This window comes from Chenopodium quinoa, unplaced genomic scaffold (assembly GCF_001683475.1).
Source record: "Chenopodium quinoa cultivar QQ74 unplaced genomic scaffold, ASM168347v1, whole genome shotgun sequence".
Lineage (NCBI taxonomy): Eukaryota > Viridiplantae > Streptophyta > Magnoliopsida > Caryophyllales > Amaranthaceae > Chenopodium > Chenopodium quinoa.
In genome coordinates, this window is record NW_018743252.1 from 497,656 (window position 1) to 522,517 (window position 24,862).

General features: G+C 35.5%; 1 protein-coding gene and 1 long non-coding RNA gene across 2 annotated transcripts; both read right to left on the reverse strand.

The window, feature by feature from the left end:
- Positions 1 to 1,516: 1,516 nt before the first annotated feature.
- LOC110734978 (multicystatin-like) lies at positions 1,517 to 2,561 on the reverse strand. Its single transcript, XM_021915100.1, has 2 exons — positions 2,374 to 2,561; positions 1,517 to 1,949 (listed from the first exon to the last, which is right to left on the reverse strand). The coding sequence occupies exons 1-2, from the start codon at positions 2,491 to 2,493 to the stop codon at positions 1,722 to 1,724; spliced, it is 348 nt and encodes a 115-aa protein (XP_021770792.1). The 5' UTR covers positions 2,494 to 2,561; the 3' UTR covers positions 1,517 to 1,721.
- A 9,727-nt stretch (positions 2,562 to 12,288) lies between these two features.
- On the reverse strand, positions 12,289 to 15,097 carry LOC110734980. Its single transcript, XR_002513955.1, has 3 exons — positions 14,738 to 15,097; positions 13,733 to 13,794; positions 12,289 to 12,664 (listed from the first exon to the last, which is right to left on the reverse strand). It is a non-coding gene; the product is annotated as an uncharacterized LOC110734980 (long non-coding RNA).
- Positions 15,098 to 24,862: the final 9,765 nt, after the last annotated feature.

The following is a 24,862-nucleotide window of genomic DNA, read 5'->3' on the forward strand; positions in this document are numbered from 1 at the left end:
ATTAATAATTAATAATTAATAATTAATAATTAATAATTAATAATTAATAATTAATAATTAATAATTAATAATTAATAATTAATAATTAATAATTAATAATTAATAATTAATAATTAATAATTAATAATTAATAATTAATAATTAATAATTAATAATTAATAATTAATAATTAATAATTAATAATTAATAATTAATAATTAATAATTAATAATTAATAATTAATAATTAATAACATATTTATTTCTCTTAACTAGCGAAATCCTTACAATTTTAAAACATGCCTACAGAGTTATTTATAAATATATATTGTCAATTTTAAAACTGATTCTAACTCAGTTGCAAGCTCGACTGGGCGAATAGATAAACAACGTAATGCATAATCAACTTCGTTGCGCGTCTGATCGGGCGAATGTGTAGCGGCCATATATTTACCTTCCTTTCCTCTCTTTACTCTAATAGCCATAGTTCCTTTGCATAGATTAAGGGGTGTAAATGTGTGATACATCATACCCACAAGTATTAGGATTAGGAAGCTTAAGGATCGATATTAATGTAAAATGATGTAAAGTAAAGTGTGAATTGTGAATGACCAAAGTAAGGGTAGGTAGTAATTCACTTCCCATAATGTGAAAAAACTCAATTTCCTCAGGATTTGCAATTCATCTTTTTTGCGAATACCATGTTAACCAAACAACAAAGGGATCTAAGCATTTCTTAGCTAGGAATTTCTATTGCCTATGTCAAATAACTGCAACCAAAAGTAAGCACTAAGTCGTTTCATTATTCACACGAATCCAATCAATCAAGCTTTCAAGTAAGTTTGCTTAGCTAGCATTATTGCTACCATAGATCCAACAAATTTCATATTTTATCATTCACAACCAGATCCATAAAATTATATCTATACAACTATATACGAAGTATATATTGTCTAAGTATTGAAATTAGTTTTACATGTGTTTCAAAAAAAAAAGAAAAAGAAATTTAGTTTTACATTAACGGAATAAACTGATCCCTTGTTTGAATGAATTGATTTATAGTCTTAGCTACGAATTGGATCACTATTATATTAGAGATGGAATTTGAAATTTATGTCTATGTGTCTCAAATTTGAGATGAATTTTTCAACAGATCGTCTCAAAATAGGAGTTAGAGCTGGAAAACGAAACATTATCCGTCTCAAATTTGAAATGGTGTTGTGTTTCCATACTTCGTTTTTAAAATAAATTTAAAATTTCCGTTTATAATTTTTTTTTTTGGTTGGTAAGGAGAAGAGGGCCCTATCGGGCCGAAAGCTCTCACAGGTCATCCCAAATAAGGATAACGAGCTAAGCATTTTGGAAGGGGGAGGGGAGGGTATAAGGGAATCCCCACTTCATAGTGTCACTAAAACCTCTTAGTTGTGAAATATAAATTTTGCCACTAGACATCCCAAGCTTAGCTTGGTATTCCGTCTAATATGGTATTATTTTGTAGTGGATTATTTAATTTTGAAATGTGCTTGCATTTACTGATATATCTTCAACAACTAACAGTACATTTTATTTAAGTATTAGTGTATTACACGGTAGTACACAAACCAAGTCATGCAAGACTTTTATTTTATATCACTAGATCATAGTAGTTTTAAATTTTGATGCAACTTAAATAAGCACACCAAAAATGATATGGTTTCTTGCATATATATCCAGGGATCTGGATATGAGTATAGCTGTAGAGGATTAGTTAGCAACCGCGACACCTTCATTTTTCTGCAACAGAGGCTTGAACTCTTCAAGCTTCAAAGTGTCAGTCCAATCTTGTTCAAAAACTTTGGCATAATACTTGTTCCTAATCTTCATATTGCCGTCGGAAACGTTAACAGATGCCTCTAGATCAATGTAGTACATCACACCATCAACCAGTTCTTGTTCTGCTTTCAAAACCCTTTCATACACCAGGTTTGCTCCCTACAAAATTACAACGAGGATTAAACATATTAAGCCAGATTGCACCACGTCGATCAATGGGGCTGATTAGAACATATAATAATTGTACAAATATACGTGTTAGAGATATGAGATATAGTTATTATGGAAAATATCAGGTACATTTTCTGATACTGATTATATCTCATATTTCTAACAATATAGAAAAGAGGTTTTGAGCTCAGTCATCAAAACTAGTTCAAATTAAAGTTGTTTAGGTAATGTAAAGTGATATTAATTAAATAATACTCCGTACATTATGAAATGACCTAACCTACGCATACATGCGTTGTACGTACTTGTATTAATTAGCGAACATTACTAAGTAGTGCTTGTGAAAGACGGTCTGATAGATCTTAATATTCGACAAATCAAATATTAGCTAGCTAAACAAATTAAAACTTACATTTTGTTCCTTGTTATGCTCATTGAGAGCCCAAGCAGCAACCTCTTGGATCTTTGGACTGTTTGGGTCTACAGGCACTGGACCATGGATGTTCTTCTGTTGAGCAACGGAATTCATCATTTTTGTGTATGAAATTTGTGTTATGTAGTTGTGTATAGTTGTATTCTATTATGTGTTGCTTAATTCCATCTTTTGCAAACCCTTTCAATTTATAGGATAGTAAATTGGAATCAATACTTTTTTTTTAATCTCAATTATAGCATATGATGTTTGGCTTAGTGAATATATTCTTATTAATTTGGATTGTCTACAAGATTCTTGATTATTTTTTGTTTTGACATACGGGTTGATTTAATGATACACGTGTTCTTCATTTGTTTTGAGGAATTTTGTTGTTTTAAAAGGATAGAAAGAAAGATAAAATATTCGTCACGATTATGGAAATTCATTTTTATCTTCTTTTCGCCATTGATTCTTGTTGTTGTTTAAATGTGAAATGAGAGTGATGTATTGTACTTGTATATTGATTAAAATCAGTCTCAAAAAAAAAAAAAAAAAAAAAAAAAAAAAATTGGATGATTGATAATAAGTTCCAAATTACCACTAACCCCAAAAATCAGGTTAAAGATCACTAAAAAAACAGCGAAAAATCAAATCTGTAACTTTATCACAAAAAAATTAGAAATAAATTAGTTCAATAGAACCATACTTATGAAAATTAGTTTATTATGAGTTGAACTTTCATTAAACATTGTGTTATTGTGCTTAAGTTGTTCGAATGTGAACAATTAGCTCTTTAATTTGACTTTCTTTCTTGATAATCGACTAACAAACAACCACTAGTAGAAAAAACTAAATAAGCACCCCCCCTATAGCACCGGTTCTTGAAAACCGGTGTCAACATTAATGGGCGGGAATGGGAAATTCATAGTTGGCACCGGTTCTCACCTAAACTGGTGCCAACTTCTTTAATTAGCACCGGTTCAAACCGGTGCCAACTGTTTTTTTTTTTTAAAAAAAAAAAAAAGAAGAAAGGGATAGAGTTCGCACCGGTTTAAGGAGAACCGGTGCCAACTATGCTGTTTTGCACCGGTTCAAACCGGTGCCATGTTTAAATAAAAAAACCCGGGTTAATAACGTTCTTCTTTTTGCTCTAATTCTTCAGTACTTCACGCACTGTGCCATTGAATTAAGTCATATTTCTCTTCAATTTTTCCTTCTTCTCTTTTCTTCTCCTGCTAGCTTGTTCATTCAACGGTCTTTGTTTTCCATTGAAGGGCTGCGAGCTTTCTCATCCTCCATTGAAGTAGTACTCCATATGCATCCCTCCATTGAAACAGCTTCAAGCTAATTAAGGTAAGCTTATTTTTAGGTTTTACTTACTCCATTGTTCAATTCCTTCGTACTCTTGAGTTTTTGGTGGATTTGCTTTACAATTTAGTAATTACAAGTTTCTTGTAATTTAGGGTTTGTCAATAGTCGCGCATTGCCCCCCTTCCACAACTACGTTCTTGCTCTCACAGTTGGTTAAGGCGCGAGTTTCAGGTACTGTGCATCTTTCTGGATTTGCCCTTGGTTGTTTGTGTATTGGTTTGCTGTGCCTGGGTTGTAAAGGTGTTGGGCTGCTGTTTATTTTTGGCTGTTTGTGTTTTGGTTTGCATTGTTCTGGTAAGGTGTTGGACGTTAATGTTTTGGTTTGCATTATGTTTTGGCTAATTAAGGTAAGGTGCTGGGCGTTAGTGTTTGGGTGCTGGTGTGTGGTGCATGGTGCAGCTCAGTAAGGCTGTTTTTCTTGGATGGTTGTTGCTATAGCCTGGTAGTGATAGTGGAATACTATACCTTTATTGGAGAAATATTCTGTCTCCATTAGTTCAGCATAACAATATATAATTGTAGGGTAAGAGGGGTAACCTAATAGAAATGTTTTGCGAAAAATTGGATTAAGTAAAACTATTGAGAATTAGTTAAAACGTCTGAAAACAGAAAGTGTAATAGCTACCCACATATTATGGGTGGGCACTAAAGAATTGGAGGTAATATGATGCATGCTACAAAAGAGACCATTTTATTGTTATTTATAAGCTTTTTTTGTTTGTTTTTATAGGTTCATATGTGAATTGAAGTTCAAGTTTAGCTTGAAGATTAAACATATTTAGCTCAAGTTGGAAGTATTGGTATGAATTATAAACTTCTATAAGCCATAAATATTTCTTTCTCTTTATTATTGTTTTAATAAAAGTTTTTTCATGCTAGCTATTAGACTTGTGTATTATATAATGACAAACTAAATACAACAATAAATATATGAAATGCTTGCATCATCATATGCCTAGATACTCGTTCAAGGCTTTCTCATTAGGAGAAAGTCTTGAATAGTCCCCGGTTGGGACTGTTCTTGAACGTTTACTCTCACTTAGGTGGTGAATGTATGTCTATTTTTTTTCGATTTTAAGGAACATCTTGGCTTACCATTTCCTCAAACACCATGTTCCCTGGGTACATATGTGGGTAACTTATTACCTACATCGTGTACTTGGAGAACTGGGGGGAAATGCTGCCGAATTTCCCTTCAAATTGGAAAGTCGACATACATTCACTAGTGAGAGTAAACGTTCAAGGATGGGTTAGGTTGGAGTGATAAGGACCCTTTGGAAGCATATATGCATTTTTGTATCTATATGAATGTTATATGCATGTTGTGTGTTTGAATTTGATTTACATATATAATAGATGGTAGCAATTATACATGATTCGTAATATGTTTCCATGTTTAGAGACAATTTACTTAATGGAGAAGGATCGTGGCTGGATGTATGGTAGACGTGATACATTGAAATTATTTAATGGTGTTCAAGAGTTTTGCGAGAGGGGCTTCATCTTACAAGCGCAGAATGGGTTTCGATTGCCTCTATTGTCCTTGTGTTTATTGTAATAATGTGAAGGTGGTCAATAGTGTTGATATCATTAGAGATCATGTAGTTTGTTGTGGGTTTAGGCTTAAATACCATGTGTGGATTTGGCACGGTGAAGAAGGAGAGTACAGTGGGGATGTTATTGGGAATGATGTGCACGGTGAAGAAGGAGAGTATGAGGAGTACAAGAATAATGATGAACATATTGTTGATCATGGTGCTGAGGATGGATTTGAGGATGATCATGTGGATGAGGTCGAGGATGAAGGGGTGGATGAGATGATGCGTGGTTTTGAAGGTGACGTGTTTGAGTCATTATCGGAGGCTTCTAAAAATCCTTTGTATCCTGGGTGCAAAAAATACTCCAAACTATCAGCCGTGCAAACACTTTGTAACATTAAGTCGAAGCATGGGTGGACGGACATTAGTTTTACTTCTTTGTTGACCGCATTAAGTGAGATGTTGCCCGATGGGAATGAAATTCCTAAGTCTTACTATTACGCAAAGAAGCTTATGTGTCCATTTGGTTTGGAGTATAAGAAGATACATGCATGTCCTAATGATTGTATTCTTTATCGAAACGAATATGAAAAATTGGAGGAGTGTCCACGATGTAAGAAGTCGCACTACAAGCGCATGAGTTGCAATGCTGGTATGAAGGGACCGCCTGCTAAGGTGTTGTGGTATCTTCCCATTATTCCAAGGTTTAAGCGTCTGTTCTCTTTACCACAAGACGCTAAAAACTTGAGGTGGCATGCAGAGGGAAGAAAGAAAAACAGAATGCTGAAGCACCCAGTCGACTCCCCGCAATGGAAGAACATTGATATGAAGTTTGTGGAATTTGGTGATGAAGTCAGAAATTTAAGGCTTGGTTTGTGCACGGACGGGATAAATCCATTTGGCACTCTTAGTACCGAGCACAGCACATGGCCGGTACTTTTAGTGATTTACAATTTGCCTCCTTGGTTGTGCATGAAACGGAAATACGTAATGCTTTCACTTTTGATATCAGGGCCAAGGCAACCAGGAAACGACATAGATGTTTATCTTGCGCCACTTGTTGATGATTTGAGAAAGATGTGGGACGAAGGGGTTTCCGTGTTTGATGCTCATAAGAATGAGATGTTCACATTGCGTGCAGCTCTTATGTGGACCGTTAATGATTTTCCTGCATATGGCAACTTGTCTGGGTATAAGAACAAAGGGAAAAAAGCATGCCCCATTTGTATTGATGATACGCCAAGCAGACGCCTTGATCATTCTCACAAAGAGGTGTATTTACGGACCAGAAGGTTGCTCAGGCGCGATCACCCGTAACGTAGGCAGAAAAAGGCTTTTGATGGGAAAGCGGAAGAGGGGACTGCGCCTAGGCCGTTGACTGGTGAGGAGGTTTACACTCGAGTTAAGGGTGTACGAACAGTCTTTGGGAAATCAGAAAAAGCGGCGGAGTCAACTGCTCTCTTTAAAAAAGAATCAATCTTTTGGTTGCTCCCGTACTGGAAAGAACATGACGTTAGGCACTGTCTTGATGTAATGCATATAGAGAAGAATGTGTGTGATGCTCTTGTGGGAACGGTGATGAATATTCAAAGCAAGACAAAGGACGGAAAGGGTGCACGAGATGATTTGAAAAAGATGGGGGTGCGTCCAGAATTGTGGGTTCAGCAAAGGGTTAGTAAGGGAAAGGATCAGGAAAAGGAAAATGAATTGAGTTCGAAAACAGGAGAGGGGAAGAGAAAGGGAAAGGGAAAGGCCACGGATGCGTCGAAGAAGAAAAATGAGGGAAAAGCCAAGGAGGGCAAGGCCTATTTACCTCCGGCTTGCTACACATTGTCAAGGGTAGAAAAACGGATATTTTGTGCATGTATGTATGGCATTAAGGTTCCATCAGGGTACGCATCTAACATGAAGAGATTTGTATCCTTAAATGGAGAATTGAAGCTGACAAGTATGAAATCCCATGATTGTCATGTTCTGATGCAAGTTTTCCTACCAATTGCAATATGTGGTATTTTACCAAAGCACGTGAGGGAAGCTATTACAAGCCTCTGTTCGTTTTTCAATACAATATGCAGCAAAGTGCTTGATTTTTGTACACTTGATGCTTTACAGGCGGATGTGGTTGTGACTTTATGCAAATTTGAGATGTACTTCTCACCCTCGTTTTTCGACATAATGGTGCATTTGATTCTTCATTTGGTGCGTGAGATTAAGTTGTGCGGTCCAGTGTTCATGCGGTGGTGATATCCTTTTGAAAGACATATGGGTACATTGCAAGATAAAGTGAGGAATCGGGCTCACCCGGAAGGAAGTATTATTCAAGGGACCGTGGCTGAGGAGGTCGGTAATTTTGTGGCCGACTATATAGCCGTTGCTAAACCTATTGGTATTCCTACTTCTCGACACGAAGGGAGACTTGATGGTCATGGCACAATCGGGTCAAAACGAATGTCACCTGATCGAGATAAGTTCTTACAAGCGCACCTTTATGTGTTGCACCATGTTGCAGATGTTCACCCATATTTAGACGAGCACATGGCTAGTTTGCGTGATGAATTTCCATCGAAAGGTGAACGGGCACTGATGCAGTTGCATAATAAGAAGTTTGTGAGTTGGTTTCGTGATCGAGTGATGGGTGGAAAGTATGAGAGTGTCACAGATACAGTAAGGTGGCTTGCTTATGGTCCTAGGGATGACGTTCGCTCATTTGAGGGATATGACATAAATGGGTACTATTTTTTGTTAGTTTGAAATTGTAGGCGTCGAAAGTATTATTAAATCACATTTTTAGGTGAAAATGAATGAAATTGTTAACTTACTTGCCCATTTTTCGTATTTTCTTTTAAATGAATGAAGTAACTTAGTTCCACATTTTCTATGTTAATTTGTATTATAGTTCAGCAATTTATATTTGATTATAAGTTTATCTTACAAATTTATTTATATTACAACTAATAACGCGTTATGTTTGTAATGATAGGTTTACATCTCATGGCGGATGATCACTACCGTATTGGAGTGGAGGATGTAGAGGATGATTATGATGATTCATCTGGGAATGGGGACGAGTTGTATGATGTGAACAAGGAGCCTGATTTGGGTGAGGCAGAAGATCAGGCTCAAGATGTTTTGGATCGTATGCTTGATGAGTTTGAAATTGCAGCTGAACAAGCGCCTCCTATCGAAAATGCAATGTCTGAGTCGTTTGATGAGAATCCTAGTGAAGGGGGGGTAAAGGCACCAGCGAACAAAAAGCTGAGGGGTCTGACGACAAGCTTCAAGAAACCTGTCGGTCCAATGGTCCTGGAGTATGACAGGGTAGGCCAACCTACAGGCAAATGGCGTCGTCAGTATGCTGTTCAAGTTGGGAACTAATAATGACTGTTATTTGTGCTTGCAGAGTCTATTTAACATTCCAAATGAGTACGCCAAGCGAAGGGTGTTTGAATCCTTACTTGCGGGCAAGATTCAGAGGCTTCAAAACCACCTTAGTTCGTCGGTTTATCACAAAGAAACTTGTGAGAAAACCAAAGAACAAGAAAGGAGGGGGCAATGATGATGAAGTCATCGATGAAGAGAAACTCCCATGGCAAATATGGTCTAGCGTATCAAAGGAAGATTGGGATGCTTTCGTTCTTCAAAAAAGCAAAAAAGAAGCAATTGTAAGTTCAAGTAACTCCGATGACAAATGTATAATATATTTAATATTTTGGTAGTTTTGAAACTAATATGTCTAATTATGTAGGAAATAAGGGAGCAGAATTCCAAGAATGCATTGAAGAAGCAATACCACCATCGTATGGGGTGTATGACGTTTGATGAATGGAGGGAGACGTAGGTGAATGAAGAAGTATACCCCACTACGCTTCTAGGGTCCTCCACAGTGCCCTCTGACTCCATGACCAATACTTTGGTGAGTCGTGCCGGAGATTTCTTTTGTTCTTTGCATTCTCTTGACAAGAAAACCGGAAAATGGTCCATCAAGGCTCCGAAAACGAAAGAAATGGCAGATAAACTTGTAAGCAACTATGACTTGTGAACTGCATGAATCTTTTGCATGTATATCACTTTACATAAACACTAACTTGATGTTGCCTTTTTGTTTTTGCTATATCTTGAGTACACTGAAGAGCTTGTTGAAGGCAAGCTCGTCCCAACAGTTGAGAAGGACCCTTTCACCTTGGCTTTGGGAAAGCCCTACCATCCAGGACGCGTATTGGGTGCGGGAGGGAGCTTGCTAGGATGGGAGAAGGTGATGGGTCCGGAATATACCAAATCAGGGAGATCCCGGGCAAGTGTGAACTCACCGGTCAACTTGGATGCCACGGTGACATCAATTAAGGAACAAGTGCGCAACAAGATACGAGAATAGTTCAATGCATGGGCAAAGCAAATGAACTTGCCGAGCTTGCCTTTCTCCTCGGCTACACCGGTCGACTCTTCTAGTCACCCACGAAAACAAGGAGAAGATGAGATACATGCAGACGAGGAGGTACATGATCAAGTGGTTTCTAATGTATAAGTTTTGACTTTTTGAGTTACGTGGGTTCTAATTAGCCTCACACTATCAATACACTTTTGCAGGTTAGTAATCATGCACATGCGTACTTGAGGGAGCCTGAAAATCCAACACCTCATGACTTTCTAGTTCTACAGGTGAGTTGTTTAGTTATTTCTTTGGATGGTGATATTGGTTCTTTGATTCTGCTGTGAATTTGTGAAGTTTGTTGTGTTGTTTCTTTATATTGGATGAATTTTGCGGTTTGATGTGCTGTAAATGTTCTTCGTTTCTTCGTTTGCGTCGTTTTTCTTCGTTCTTGTAAAGACCGGTTTCTGTGTTGTTTCTGTGCTGTTTTTGTGCTATTGTTGTCGTGTTTCTGTGCTGTCATGCTGTTTCTGTCATGCTTTTTCTGTGCTTGCTGCCTGCCTACTATGATGCTGTGAGTTGTGCTGTTTCTGTGCTGTGTTGCTGCTGTTTCTGTGCTGTGAGCTATGAACTGTGCTGAGTTGTGCTGTGAACTGTGCTGAGTTGTGCTGTGTGCTGTGAACTGTGCTGAGTTGTGCTGTGAACTAAGCTGAGTTGTGCTGTAAGCTGTGAACTGTGCTGAGTTGTGCTGTGAGCTGTGAGCTGTGAACTGTGATGTGCTGTGAGCTGTGAATTGTGATGTGAGCTGTGAACTGTGTTGTGAACTGTGAACTGTGTTGTGCACTGTGAACTGTGCTGTGAGCTGTGAACTGTGTTGTGCAGGCAGCAGCTGTGCAGCAGTTGTGCAGTCAGCAGGTAGCAGCAGTGCAGCAGCAGGCAGCAGCAGTGCCGGCAGTGCATCTGTGCTGTTGCTGCGCTGTTCCGCTGTTTTGCTCTTCCCTTTTTTTTTTTTACTTGTTTCTTACAAGTGATATTTCAAATTGGTGCAGGAAGAGACCCGTTGTGAAATTCTTCACCCGGGCGAATTGCTTAATGGAGCTTTAAATGTCGTTGCATATGGTAGTGCACAACCGGCCGAATTAGTACGGTCCATTTGCGGCCTCTTCGACCTGAGCATTATTCGGTCGGGATCCGTTCTGTGGTTGCCGGGTTCGAGGACATCCTAATACTTGTGCCCGTAGAGGAGGATGAGTTTACTACACTTTGGGCGGCAAAAGGTAGTTTTATGCAGTGGCCATGTGCTTGTTTACGATTGGTGAACCAGGGAATTAAGATTTAAAGTTCACACTTTACTCTATACCCGATTTTCATCCCAAGAGTTGGATGAAATTCTTTTCTAACCATTTGTGTGATTTGTCTTATTAGCGATCGAGGAAAAGCCAAACTCCAAAGAAGAGGGTGGAGGGGCCAAAAAGCATTGATCAACATATGCCAAAGAAGAGGAGTGAACATGGCTCGGTGAGTGGAAAAGCGTCGAACAAGAGCTCTTCACGAGGTTCAGCTATGCAAGCAACTCCACTAGTTGAAGACACGGTGCTTCAATCGCTCTCTAAGGAGTTAACTTATCTGCACAACCGTGTTTGCGTGTTGCCTAGTGACAGCCCCATTCAAGTTCCACTACCTAAGGAAATGTTCCACTACGATGATGATGCAATGGCATGGCTATTCAAAGAAGATGTGAAGGAATTTCTAAGTGGTGTAATGCTTAACATTTCCCTCATTCAAATATGCATCAGGTAATTCAACTAGTACTCAATTTATGTTATTCAGTTTAGTGGTGATTGTCGGTTGATTTTCAATTAACATTCTATTATCATGCATGCAGAGCACTCCAGGAGCACTTATGGGAGCTTGGTTCTCCATGTCAAATTGGGTGGTTATGCCCTGAGAAGATCTCCACTGCTAGAATCTTAGGCAACCATGCTGACGTGTTGTATTATGTTGAACGGGGTATCAAGGAATCAGTGCGTGCGGGAGACATGTTTATATTTGCCCCATATTATGAGGAGTATGTCAGATTATGCTTGTCAAATTCATTTGTTTTCCCAGTTTATATGTTGTACTTGCCTAATTATTGATTTGTTTGTCTCGTGTGAATGTATGTACGTAGTTATCATTGGACCCTACTGGTGATTTGTGTTTCCAGTAACACAATCTTCTTCTTTGATTCTGCTCGGTTACCTCAACCAAGAAAGCGCCTCGTGAAGTCCATACTGCAAAAGTAAATATACATAGCTTCAATTCTTGTTATTGATTATCATAACCTAACTCATATATATTAATTATACTAATCAAATTTGAACTTAATTTTCTATGTAGTGTTATGAAGAAGATAAATTCTCGAGCTACTCGAGGTCCTACATGGAAATCACCGATGGTAATGCCACATGATATTGTGATTTTCGTAATATACAATGCGTAAGATGTTGCTAATTTGCTATGTATGTTTGATTCATGTACTTTGTTCCTCATGCTAGTGCGCACAACAAGATAACGGAGTTGATTGTGGCCTTTACGTGATGAGATTCATGTTTGACATTGTAACACCCCAATAATTCTCACTTTACAAGAACCCGTGAAAACCTGTACTAATCAACATAACCTGTATAACCTGCACAGCCTGTAATGACCTGTATAACCTGTAAGAGAATTATTGGAGTGCTACCGCCACGTGTTCAAACGTTAAGGCTAGTTTCAGAAATTAGCAGCGGAAAATTAATTTTTTTTTTGAAAAGAATACGAGTTTTAAAACTGAAAGTCAAAGCTCAATATAGTCTTACGAGTTGGAACCATAACGACCCTTATTCAAAATCCAATAAAATAGGAAGTAATGGAACCAACACCAAAATAAAATTCAATCTGTGTTATGAAATAAGCTAACTGGTTAACCAACTCTCCACTCAAATCCCATCACCCTGATGCAAGACAGTTTATGCAAAAACCTGTGATGAATCTGCTCCCCAATATTACAAGTGTAATAATTGGATCATTACAGGGTCATTGAAGGCGAAGGCCATGACCAAAGAAAACACATAAAAGCACTCAATCAGCAACGCTGAGTACATACAAGTGGGTAAAGAGTTCTAGCATGATAATAACAAGCATTCCATACACTCACAATATTATCATTGACTCGAACACAGGACTCCATAGTTACTCATTACTAAGTTTTTATTTAAATAGCATTGATCACTTCATTAATTGATTGGATTAAGCAATAGACCGGGTTGTCCCCCTGTGCTCCATTCCGGAACATTAAATAAGAAAACCCTATGCCTCCTTTCGGAAGACATTAATAAACATCCAATGGCAGACGGGCGCGACTCCGTGGCCATAGCTAGTATGAGATCTCATCTAACTCATTATAATTTTAAAAGAATTTAAAACAAGAGACTCGTAGATCAGACGGCCTCTGAAAAGTGCACGGCTAATACCCCGTGAACCCCAACCCATGTTTGTCATTACTCTAGATGTGCACAAAATCCAGAGTTTTATTGCTCATCCTTCTTGCACTTTACGTGATTTACCAGTGTAAAATTTGGTGATGACTCATATGCAAACAACTCAACCAATCATACATCAATCAATCAAATCATTCAAGTTTCCAATTAAATTCTCAATTTATCAGTGACAAACAACATTTATTATTGCATCCTTTAACTACCTCGGTGTATAAACACCTTAAGTGCATAAGGCACCTCAAATTCTCAACTTTGTCTTATAAGACTTTAATTCTTCTTTTACTCGTTCCATTTCAATATAAACGAACAAGTAATCAAAATAATTCATTATATCTTTGCCTCTAAGCTCACTTTGAACATTATTTCATAAATACTGCTCATAAGGAAAAATCAATGCACATTTCTCAAGCATGAATTAAACTAACCATCACATTTATCATCAAACAACTCATTACCAAACAATTCCAACCAATCGACAAGTTCCCTAGCATGATTCTAGGTTTTTTCCAAGTCCCTAAACATGCTCCTAAAATCAAGGTTCCTCGTATTCTTGTACGTACCTTGAGTACACAAATTGGTTGGCCACTTTAAGGCTAAAAGTCACCTTCTACGAAGTCCCTTCCTAAACAAAACAACCACAGTTCAATTAATACCCAAGCAATATATTTTACGGCAATACCAAACTATTTTAAAATCCTTTAAATCATTGAAATAATGCTCTTAAATTATTCCCAATAGCCAAAGTTAATAATTTAGTACTTCAACTATGGGTTTATATGCTAAAAATCATAAAAATATGGCTTATAGGAAAAATTTCAGCAACTTTAAAGTGGTGTTATAAATCTGAAAATTCGTTTTAAGCTTGTAAAACAATCCCATAAACATTTTTACTTGAAACAATCGTTATATATTACGTTAGTATGTTGAGAACTTGAAATCCGACATAAAACCATGATTTAAAGCTATTAAAGTTAAGGTTAACATCTGAAATTTAGTTTATAATCAAGATAATTGAATTTAAACATAATTTTATACATACTATAATTAAATAATTTAATCTTCCTGCTTTGAGCCCAAAAATTCAGCTTTCTTAAAAATCTGAAAATTATTATACTCATCAAAAATTAAGGTTAGGATCATAATTAAGCACAAGGTAAGTAATTAAATCAATCATTCACGTTTTATGCCCAAAATCATGAAAATTCAACATTTAAAACCCAAAATCAGCTTTTCTGAAAATCTGAAAATTACATATAATCATCGAAAATTAAAGGTAAAACCATATTAAATACAAAGTAATTAGTTAAATCAATTATTCATGGTTTAAGCCCAAAACATTGCGAAAATCACGATTTTTGAACCCTAATTTCGTAGCTAATAAAATCTGACATTAATCATATACTTAGTATATCATAAACTCAACAAATTCGCAACATGACTCAATAAATTTGCAATATTCATCATGTATATGCATAATCAAATCAATAATTCATATGAAGGTTAAATCTTTACAGAAATTAAACAAGAAAAGAGGAAGATAGAAGAAAAGGGAAATGAAAGGAAACCGGCTGGTGGTTCGGGCAGCAGCGACGGGTCGCTGGCGGCAGCAGCAGTGCGGCGGCGACACCAGCAGCAACGAAGGGGCAGCAGCGAAATTTTTTTTTTTTTTTTTTTTTGAGTGTCGTGAATTGTGGATGGGGAAAGGAGGAAGCAGTAGAGGAGTAATAAGGAGAGGGCAGTAGGAGGGTTTTAGGAGAAGTTTACTTAATTAGAAAAATGAGGGTTTGGGCTCTTTTATTTTTGTAGAATTATAATGGTAATCTTAGCCCAATAGTGAGTAAAATGCTATTGAAATATAAGTTATTGTTTTTATTTTGTGAAATCTTTCCAAAATATTTTTTTTAATATATAAATATAAAATTATTAAAAATAATCGTATACATAAAAATATATAATTAATATTTACTAAGAAAAATATGGGGGATTACAGACATAGTGAGTCATTGTACAAACACACAACAGCTTGAAGAGGTATGCCAGTTTGGTTGAAAAAGCGTTCCAAAACGCCTTAATTGCTCTTTTCTTGTAATTTCAAGCCTTAGTCACCAATAACTAAGTGATAAAGACATGTTATGACTATTTATGAGTTCACTAGACAAGAAATGTAGGAAATAGGCATCCTAGTAGTGACAATGGCCTTACTCGGGCCATTTTGGTTGAAAAAGCGTTCTAAAACCCCTAAATTGCTATTTTCTTGTAATTTCAAGCCTTGGCCACCTATAAATAAGTAATAAAGACATGTTATGACTATTTATGAGTTCACTAGATAAGAAATGTAGGAAATAGGCATCCTAGTAATGAAAATGGCCTTACTCGGGCCATTGTGGTTGAAAAAGCGTTCTAAAACCCCTTAATTGCTATTTTCTTGTAATTTCAAGCCTTTGCCACCTATAAATAATTGATAAAGACATGTTATGACTATTTATGAGTTCACTTGACAAGAAATATAGGAAATAGGCATCCTAGTAGTGAAAATGGCCTTAATCGGGCCATTTTGGTTGAAATTGCGTTCCAAAACGCCTTAATTGCTCTTTTCTTGTAATTTCAAACCTTAGTCACCAATAACTAAGTGATAAAGATATGTTATGACTATTTATGAGTTTACTAGACAAGAAATGTAGGAAATAGGCATCCTAGTAGTGAAAATGGCCTTACTCGGGCCATTTTGGTTGAAATTGCGTTCTAAAACCCCTTAATTGCTATTTTCTTGTAATTTCAAGTCTTGGCCACCTATAAATAAGTGATAAAGACATGTTATGACTATTTATGAGTTCAATAGACAAGAAATGTAGGAAATAGGCATCCTAATAGTGAAAATGGTCTTACTCGGGCCATTTTGGTTGAAAAAGCGTTCTAAAACCCCTTAATTGCTATTTTCTTGTAATTTCAAGCCTTAGTCACCTATAAATAAGTGATAAAGACATGTTATGACTATTTATGAGTTCACTAGACAAGAAATGTAGGAAATAGGCATCCTAGTAGTGAAAATGGCCTTACTCGGGCCATTTTGGTGTTGAAATTGCGTTCTAGAACCCCTTAATTGCTATTTTCTTGTAATTTCAAGTTTTGGCCACCTATAAATAAGTGATAAAGACATGTTATGACTATTTATGAGTTCACTCCTACTAACTTACGTTTTGTGTATGTATTCCAAGTTTTGCAAGGGAGAAACGGGAAATCCGTTCACGAGCGAGGAACTCAATGTAATTCGAGACATGTTGGCGGCCTACATCACATTTAATTTGTAAATACCATTTATTTATGTTTTAACTAGCTTAGTGTACAACATTATTACTAATTAATTTTGTTTGTTTGTAGTTATGACACATTTTTCTAATTAATATCATATTTTGGGATGGTTATCAATATTTATGTCCTCGTAATTATTTTCAATTATTATTATTATTATTATTATTCATATATATTAATAATACTAATTATTATTAATATTATAATAATAATCGTTATTATTAATATTATAATAATAATAGTTATTATTATTATTAATATATTAATTATACTAATTATTATTAATATTATAATAATAATAATAATAATAATTATTATTATTATTATTATAATTATTATTATTATTATCGGTATTATGTGCATGATCTCATTATTATTATATTTATTAGTATTAATATTAATATATATTATTTCCGGGGAAATAAAAATAAAAAAAAAAAAAAAAAAGAAGTCAAAGGGCACCGGTTCATGCTTAAAACTGGTGCCAACTACATAGAATTTATTAAAAAAAAACTAGCGCCATTAAAGTTGGCACCGGTTAACCGGTGCCAAATGGCTTTAGTTGGCACCGGTTAACCTGTGCCAACTTAATGGCACCAAATTTTTTTTTTTATTAAATTCAAGGTAGTTGGCATCGGTTAACCGGTGCCAAATGGCTTTAGTTGGCTCCGGTTTTGAACCGGTGCCAAATTTTTGAGGATTTGGCATCCCTCAAATCCCCAACGGTTCAAAACCGGTGCCTTAGGGGAGGTTTGAACCGGTGCCAAATTAGGATTTTCGTCTAGTGAACGCAATTTGTTGAATGTTGTACTATAAAGCTATAGTCTGTGAACATGAAGAACTAAAAAAAAAGAGAGCATGGAAAAGACATGAGCAAATGACCTGAGAGTATCGTAAGCATGGTACTCCAAGATTACCATAAAAATTGCGTACTTATTACTCATATTTCTCTTTGAGATAACAAGAGCACATTTTATAGATGGAATAATTATTTAAGTGAGGGGAGTAAGGTTGTGTTTAGTACACATTATTATTGTTTATATAATGTGATTGGGTTTTTTTTTTTTTTTTGTTAAAAAAAAAATATGATTCTCTCTAATTACTTGATTTAACAAAACTTTGACTTTTTATGTATGCTAATCCGTAAGTAAAAATATCAAAGTAAGTCATCCACTTCACAAGTCCAAGGAGGTTTCATCCCAAAACCATATGACAATAGGAGAAACAGTCCTTAGTCTTAAAAAGTGTTTAACTCTCTTCTCTTCTCAATATAGGACACTTTAATTATATGTGTTCTTTAGGAAGTTTATACTTCAACAGATATATTTAAGTACTAGAAATTGGCAAATGTGAAGTGTGCATGCACACTTAATTATATATAGATCTAATTAAGATCCAACCACTAACACTTTTATATAAATTACTACCTCCGTTAATTATTATTTGCAACATTTACTGAAATTAGGCGCTTCCTATCATTTGCAACAAACTTTTTTATTTCCTTTTTTAGTAACTTTTTGCCAACAAAATGCCCATATTACCCTTACTTAAACAACTTAGACATCTAATTAAATCACTAATCTAATTTAACTTTTTACCTAATAAATCTGATTATTGTAATCATTTTCACAAAAATCATTCATCTTCCCACTTTCTCTCTCTCATCCTCCTTTTGAGCCAACCCTAGATCTCTGGTTTTCCCCAATTTTCTTCCTCCTTCAATTTTCTCTCTCCTCTACATTTTCTTCTTCTTCTTCACCACATCTTTCAATGGCAATGGAAAATCGATTGATCATGTCCCTCGACGATCTCATCAAGATCGATAAATCTTCTGGTTCGTGGGGGTGTTAGGGGTTTCAGATCTGGTTTTAGGGGTGGCGTGAGTTTCGTGGGGGTGGCGTGGCTGGTTTCGTGGTGGTGGCTGGGTTCGTTTGGTTCATGGGTTTGGTTTTGTGGGGTCGCGTGGGTCTGGTTCGTGGTGGTGGCTGAGTGGGTCTGGTTTCGTGGGGGTGGCGTGGGTCTGGTTCATGGTGGTGGGTGGGTGGGTCTGGTTTTGGTTTGGTTTTGTAGGGTGGCGTGGGTTGGGTTCGTGGTGGTGACTGGGTTTGTCTTGTTCGTGGGTTTGGGTTTGTATGTTTGTCTGGTTCGTGGGGTGGTTGTAGGGGTTCAAATCTGATTCGTGGTGGTTTACGGTGGGTTCGGTGGTGGTGGTTTACGGTGGGCTCGGTGGTGGTGGTGGTGGTGGTTTACGGTGGGTTCGGTGGTGGTAGTGATTCTGGGTTTTAGTGGTTCTGATAAATTTTTTTTTTTTAATTGGATTAGTGTTTAAGTACATGCCCTTATATTTTAATAATCATGCTTAAAAACTTTTGCCTTGGCCTCCGTGAAAGGTACAACTATTGCAAATAATAGTTAACGGAGGTAGTACATGTTGTTGTAGTGTGTGTGTTGCAGACTTGCAGTAGCAACCCTCTCAATATATAGGATAAGGTTTGTAATCAAGAATCACATTGTTGCTCTATATTTCGAATCTTCTGCGTTAGTGGCCTTGTGACATATATTCTTGTCTAATTATACTGATTGATCATTTGATCGCGTAACAAGTTTTTTTATTGCTCGAGAATACAATGCACTCATCAATTTGCACGATTAATGTCTGTCTTTGACTTTTTCACGGTTTTTTTCACTGAAGGTTTTCAATGATAGTTCATATTAGCCGATTCCAAATCTCTCTTCTTTTTTTTTCACACTAAATTTCATTAATTAAAGTCATACGACATCTACATTGGATAAATAACGATAATGAAAATAAATTTAACAACATTTAACAAGAATTAAACAGAGAAGTGCTAAGAATCCAAATACATAGATATAACAATTAGGCATATTCTCGAATCTCGATTTGTTGTCTCATACAACTTTTTGACTGGATCCGTCAACGCTTCAACATTTTGTGAAGAAAAATTTCTTGTGATGATTTTGTAACCCGAATTCGAGCAATAATCAATCATAGCCCCATAAAACTGGTGACCATATCAAACGCAAATAACATCTTGTCTTGGAGTTCGAACAACCTTTTCTTTTGAAGGAGATCGAAAAAACTTGTCTTTCGAAAGAGATAAACCCTTTCTTTCAAAGGAAACATTCGATTGGGGCTTTCCACTGATGAAACCGATAGAAGCTCTTTCAAAATTTACAATGAAGGCTAAAGTTTAGGAGAGAGAAGAGAGAAAGGAGGCTAGGGTTTTTTTTCGCCCCAAATCTTTTTAGTACATAGCTTTGTTGTTGTATACTCTCCTTATTATTGAACAGTACTGGCCAAACTTTTCTCATTATTGAATTGAATACTTTAAATGAGACAAACATAAAAAAAACTAACGTAGTATAAAAGAATGAATTTTAGTTTTTATCTACAAGATAAACTTGAATATTCTCTTTATCTACAATGTTGTCATGATATGCGATGAAAATTATTCTATGGGCACGCACTAGGCCAGGGTCAATTGATTAAAGTGTGAATTGTGAATGACCAAAATAAGGGTGTAGGTAGTCCCGTATAAAAAAAAAAAAAAAAAAAAAAAAAAAAAAAAAAAAAAAAAAAAAAAAAAAAAAAAAAATAAGGGTAGGTAGTAGTAATTAACTTCACACAACGCGCAGGGGCAGAAATTTTCTCGGGATTTGCAATTCATCTGTTTTGTGAATAACAATTTTTTGTATGCAACTTGTTGTACCGTGCAGCAGGGGTTACTCGAGTTACTCGGTCAAGGGTTACTCGAGTTTCTTAGTCAAGGGTTACTCGAGTTGCCGGGGTTACTCGAGTTTCTCGGTCCGGGGTTGCTCGAGTTGTCGGGGTTACTCAAGTTACTCGATCAGGGATTACTTGAGTTACTCTTGACCGAATAACCCCTTAAGTAACCCCTGACCGAATAACCCCTCGAGTAATCTATGACCCAACCCCTCGAGTAAATCTTGACCTAGTAACCCCTCAAGTAACCCCTGACTGAGTATGTAATACCCCGTATTTTTGAAACGTATCTTCTAATTAATTAATTATTAATTTCTAAAAAGGGTATTTTAGTAATTTATTTTACTATTTGAATTTTGGATCCAAAATGATATTTGAATTTTAGCGCCAAAAGTATTTTAAAGCTAAATTATTATTTTTGGGTATTGGATAAGATTTATTATCCATTTATTTTATTTTAAAAACTGGATTATTTATATATATTTCAGATATTTTAATTAATCAAAAAATATATTTTAATTATTTAAATTAATAGGTCCGAAAATTCCTAATGATTAGCTAGGGATTTCGGATTTTCCTAGTGTGGAAATCTAATATTCTTAGTTAATTTATTTAGTGAATAATTGGTATTCTCTTAATTAATTATTTTATACAATATATATTATTTACACAATCATTTTTTATCCCTTAAATGTAGCAAAATAATTTCCTAAATTCTACATAAGGGGTCCGAAAATTTAATCTATGGAAGCTCAAAATTTTCGGCCACCTTGGTTGATTTTTGGGTGATTTATTTTGGTAATTTATATTTTTAATTATCTCCCTTAAATCTATTATTTTTCCTTAATTCTTATTTCCTATCTCCTAAATATTTGATCATCTTATTTCCCTACCTTATATCATCCTTGATTATTCCCCAAGCAAAGCCATTTGCCATATTATTTTTCATGACAATATACTTTCCATAAATTAATTATTTCTTAGTCACCTTAATACTAAACTTTCCATGATTCTTTAACTCTCTTCTCCAAGTAATTTCCTTAATTTTTTTTTACATAATTTTTTCCTGCATTCTCCTATCATAATTCTTGCATGAGCTAGCCTATAAATACCCCTTGATTCATAGCTAAACACTCACACCAAATTCTCTAATTCTCTCTTAATCTCTCTATTTTTCTCCTCTCTTTTTCTCTTGCTTTCACCCGGCCACCACCACAAATCTCCACCTCCACCCCCGGCTGCCACCAGCCGCAGACGCCGACCACCACCGCCGACCACAGCCGCCAGCTGCCGCCCCCTTTGCCGCCACCTCTCTTCTCCTTTTTCCTTGATTTTCTACCTATTTTTCTTCTCCTCTTCTCTTAATTCATTAATTATTCTTATTATAGGGGTTGTATAAAAATTATTATGAGTGTTTTTATTTAATAAAATCAAATTTTTATTCAAGTTTATGAAAAATAATTTATAAGGTTCATGTACATATAGTTCGGGGGTTTTATTTTAACTGTTATGATTATTTGTTAGCCTTATATTAATTAAGGTTATATTTATTTGTAGAGTGTGTTTGATCAAAGTTCTTGAAGCTCTTTTTTGTGTTGCTAGCAAGGATCAAAGGTACGTTTAGGTGGCTAGATACCTTTGAAATTGATTGGATAGAATAAGCATGTTTAATATAATTTTTATGGTGATTTAATTAAATTGAATTGAATTATGATTTTTGAATTAAAAGCATGTTTAAAGAACTGATTTTGATAAATAAATTGAGGATTGATTTTATATCATGTTTTGAATAAATTATTTATCATGTTTTAAAAGGTTTGAGTTTGAAAGCATGTTGAATTTAATAAAAATGAGGTTTTAAATTGTTTTATTATAAAGATTGGAATTATTGATTTAAAGAGGATTTATTGAGTTATTTATAAAAGTTTTACAAGAATGAGTATTATATTAATCCCACTATGCGGATTCATTGAAAACTATGGACTTTGTATGACCTAGTCTTTCCTCAAGGATAGCCTTTCAACATAAAGATACTAGCTTGGGGGGTGTGCACACTTAGAGAGGAATTGGGTTTTTGAAAAGAATTGATTTTTAATAATCACTATTATTGAATTCTTGAGTTATTGGAATTATATTTGAGTATATTGAGAATTGATTTTTAAATCATGAGTTTAGAATTATTGAATTAATTATTAGAATTGGTTTTAAAAGCATGTTTGCTAATAAATTGAATTTACTTATCTTGCACTTATCGTACTTAACATATTTTGCTAATCCATATTTCCTATTTGTTTTGGTTCGTCCTGTTTGCCTTAATGGGTAAGCAGTGTTGACTATTTTCAGGTGGATTCAATAAGTGAACATTTGGGAGTCTCGAGATGTTCTTCACCTAGTTTAGGAATGTTGGTCCTTTTTTATATTTTGAGTACTCATAACATTGGTTACTTTTTATATCAATAAAGAAAGAGCTTGATCGAATTTCCGCTGAGAAGTTGTGGTTTTAGTTAGAAGTTTGAGTAGTGATAGGTTAAAAAGTCGTATCACCTAATCAAAAGTAATTCCTAAAACCACTAACTAAAATAGATAGGGAAGTAGGGTCGAATCCATAGGGAAACAATGTTCTTTTATTTCGAATAAATTATTATAGTCTAAATTATCAAGAAACGAGTATTTTTTGAGAATTATCTACGACAATAATTAAACTAAAGGAATAATCAATAACAAAGAAAACCTAGGGTCATAGGTTCACTAATGGATAATATTCCGGGATGAAAGACAACAATCAATTATCAATACATAAATTAACCAGATTATAAAGGGTTTTCGCTACGTATTACAATCACAGAATTAATCTAGTTGTATTAAATCGCATATCTCGAATCTTGACTTAACCATTTATAAATTAACCTGCCTATTTAAACTAAGCCTAAACATCACTTCTCATCTGTCGAATTTTGAATCAATATTGAATAACTCATATAATTAAACATGCGCAAATCTAATTGTATAGCATTATAATAATCAACAAGAAATTAACCCAAAATATTAACAATCAACAATAATAATTCATCCCTTCATATTATTTATGGATCCCCAAGAACCCTAGAATTAAACTACTCGCGCATAATTAAACCTAAACTAAGCAAAGCGATTAAATTAAACATAATTAAAAACAATAATAAAAACTCAAAGGAAGCAATGTTAAAGAAAACTAAGAAAGGCAACAAGAATAAAACTAAGTAAAAAACATTAATTAATACTAATAAAAACGAAAGTAATGAAACTACCTAATCATGAAAGTAACAAAACGAAAGATAAACTAGTACTCGTAACCGAAATCACCTAACTGATGAAAGCCAAAATTCTAAAACTAATATGCGTAAAAGTAAAATAAAAGTCAACTTAAATCTCTAAGCTAAATGACTAGAAGGTCTAAAGAATAAAAGATGTCCCCCTACTACTTCCATAATTGGGTATTTATAATTTCTCATCAACCGACATCAGTATGAGGACCTCTTCCCCAATCGGCCCGATTAATCTGGAAATAAGCTTTGGCTTTTGTTGGGTTGTCAATTCTCCTTTTCTTGACTTGGGTTAAATAACTCGGCCCAATTTCTTTCCTTGCTTCACATGGTTCATGACTCTATGATAATGATTTGGTCCGTGGTAATAATAATATTAAAATCTTTGATCTCATTTTTAATCGAGCCCTTAATCACCGAACCAAATTCCTTTGACTTGGTCTTGGGCTTTAAATATTTGGTCATAACATACGATCCGACTCTAATACTTTGTAGTGGCTCAATAAGCGCGGGAACCGTCATAAATCTGCAAAATCCTACAAAATAATACCAACTCTACAAAAACACTAGAAAATGTATATTAGTAATAAAAATAGCTCCCCGGAGCTCAAATAAGCACAAATATGACCATGAGACAGGGAATAAATATATATATATAAAATAGACTCATCAAGTAGCCTTGTCTAATCACGTGGCGGTAATACGCCTAAGTCTATCTCTACAGTATAATTATATGTATTATACTAGTATTTCCGTAGAGGGAGATTTAGGGGTGTTACAGAGTAACCCCTCAAGTAACCCGTGACTGAACTCTCAAGTAACCCCTGATCGAGTAACCCCTAACCGAACTCCTTAAGTAACCCCTAATCGAGTAACCCCTAACCGAGTAACTCAAGTAACCCTTGACCGAGTAACTCGAGTAACCCCTGACCGAGTAACCCCTCAAGTAACCCTTGACCGAGTGAACCCCTCGAGTAACCCCTCAAGTAATCCTTGATTGAGTGAACCCCTCGAGTAACCCCTTTCCGAACCCCTCAAGTAATCCCTGACCGAGTAACTCGAGTAACCCCTAACTGAATAACTCAGGTAACCCCTGCCACACGGTGTAGCCTGCTGCACCAAAAAGTTGCTGTTTGCGAATACCATGTTAACCAAACAACAAGGGGTCTAACTGTCTATGCATTTCTTAGCTAAGAATTACTATTGCCTATGTCAAATAAGTGCAACCAAAAATAAGCACTTAAGTCGTTTCATTACTCACACGAATCCAATCAATCAAGCTTTGAAGTGAGTTTGCTTAGCTAGCATTGCTTCCATAGATCCAACAAATTTCA

Coding starts and splice junctions, on each gene's coding strand:
- LOC110734978 (XM_021915100.1), bottom strand. CDS start 2,493: ATGATGAATTCCGTTGCTCAACAGAAGAACATCCATGGTCCAGTGCCT. Junction 1,950..2,373: donor AGCATAACAAGGAACAAAAT/GTAAGTTTTAAT, acceptor GTAATTTTGTAG/GGAGCAAACCTGGTGTATGA.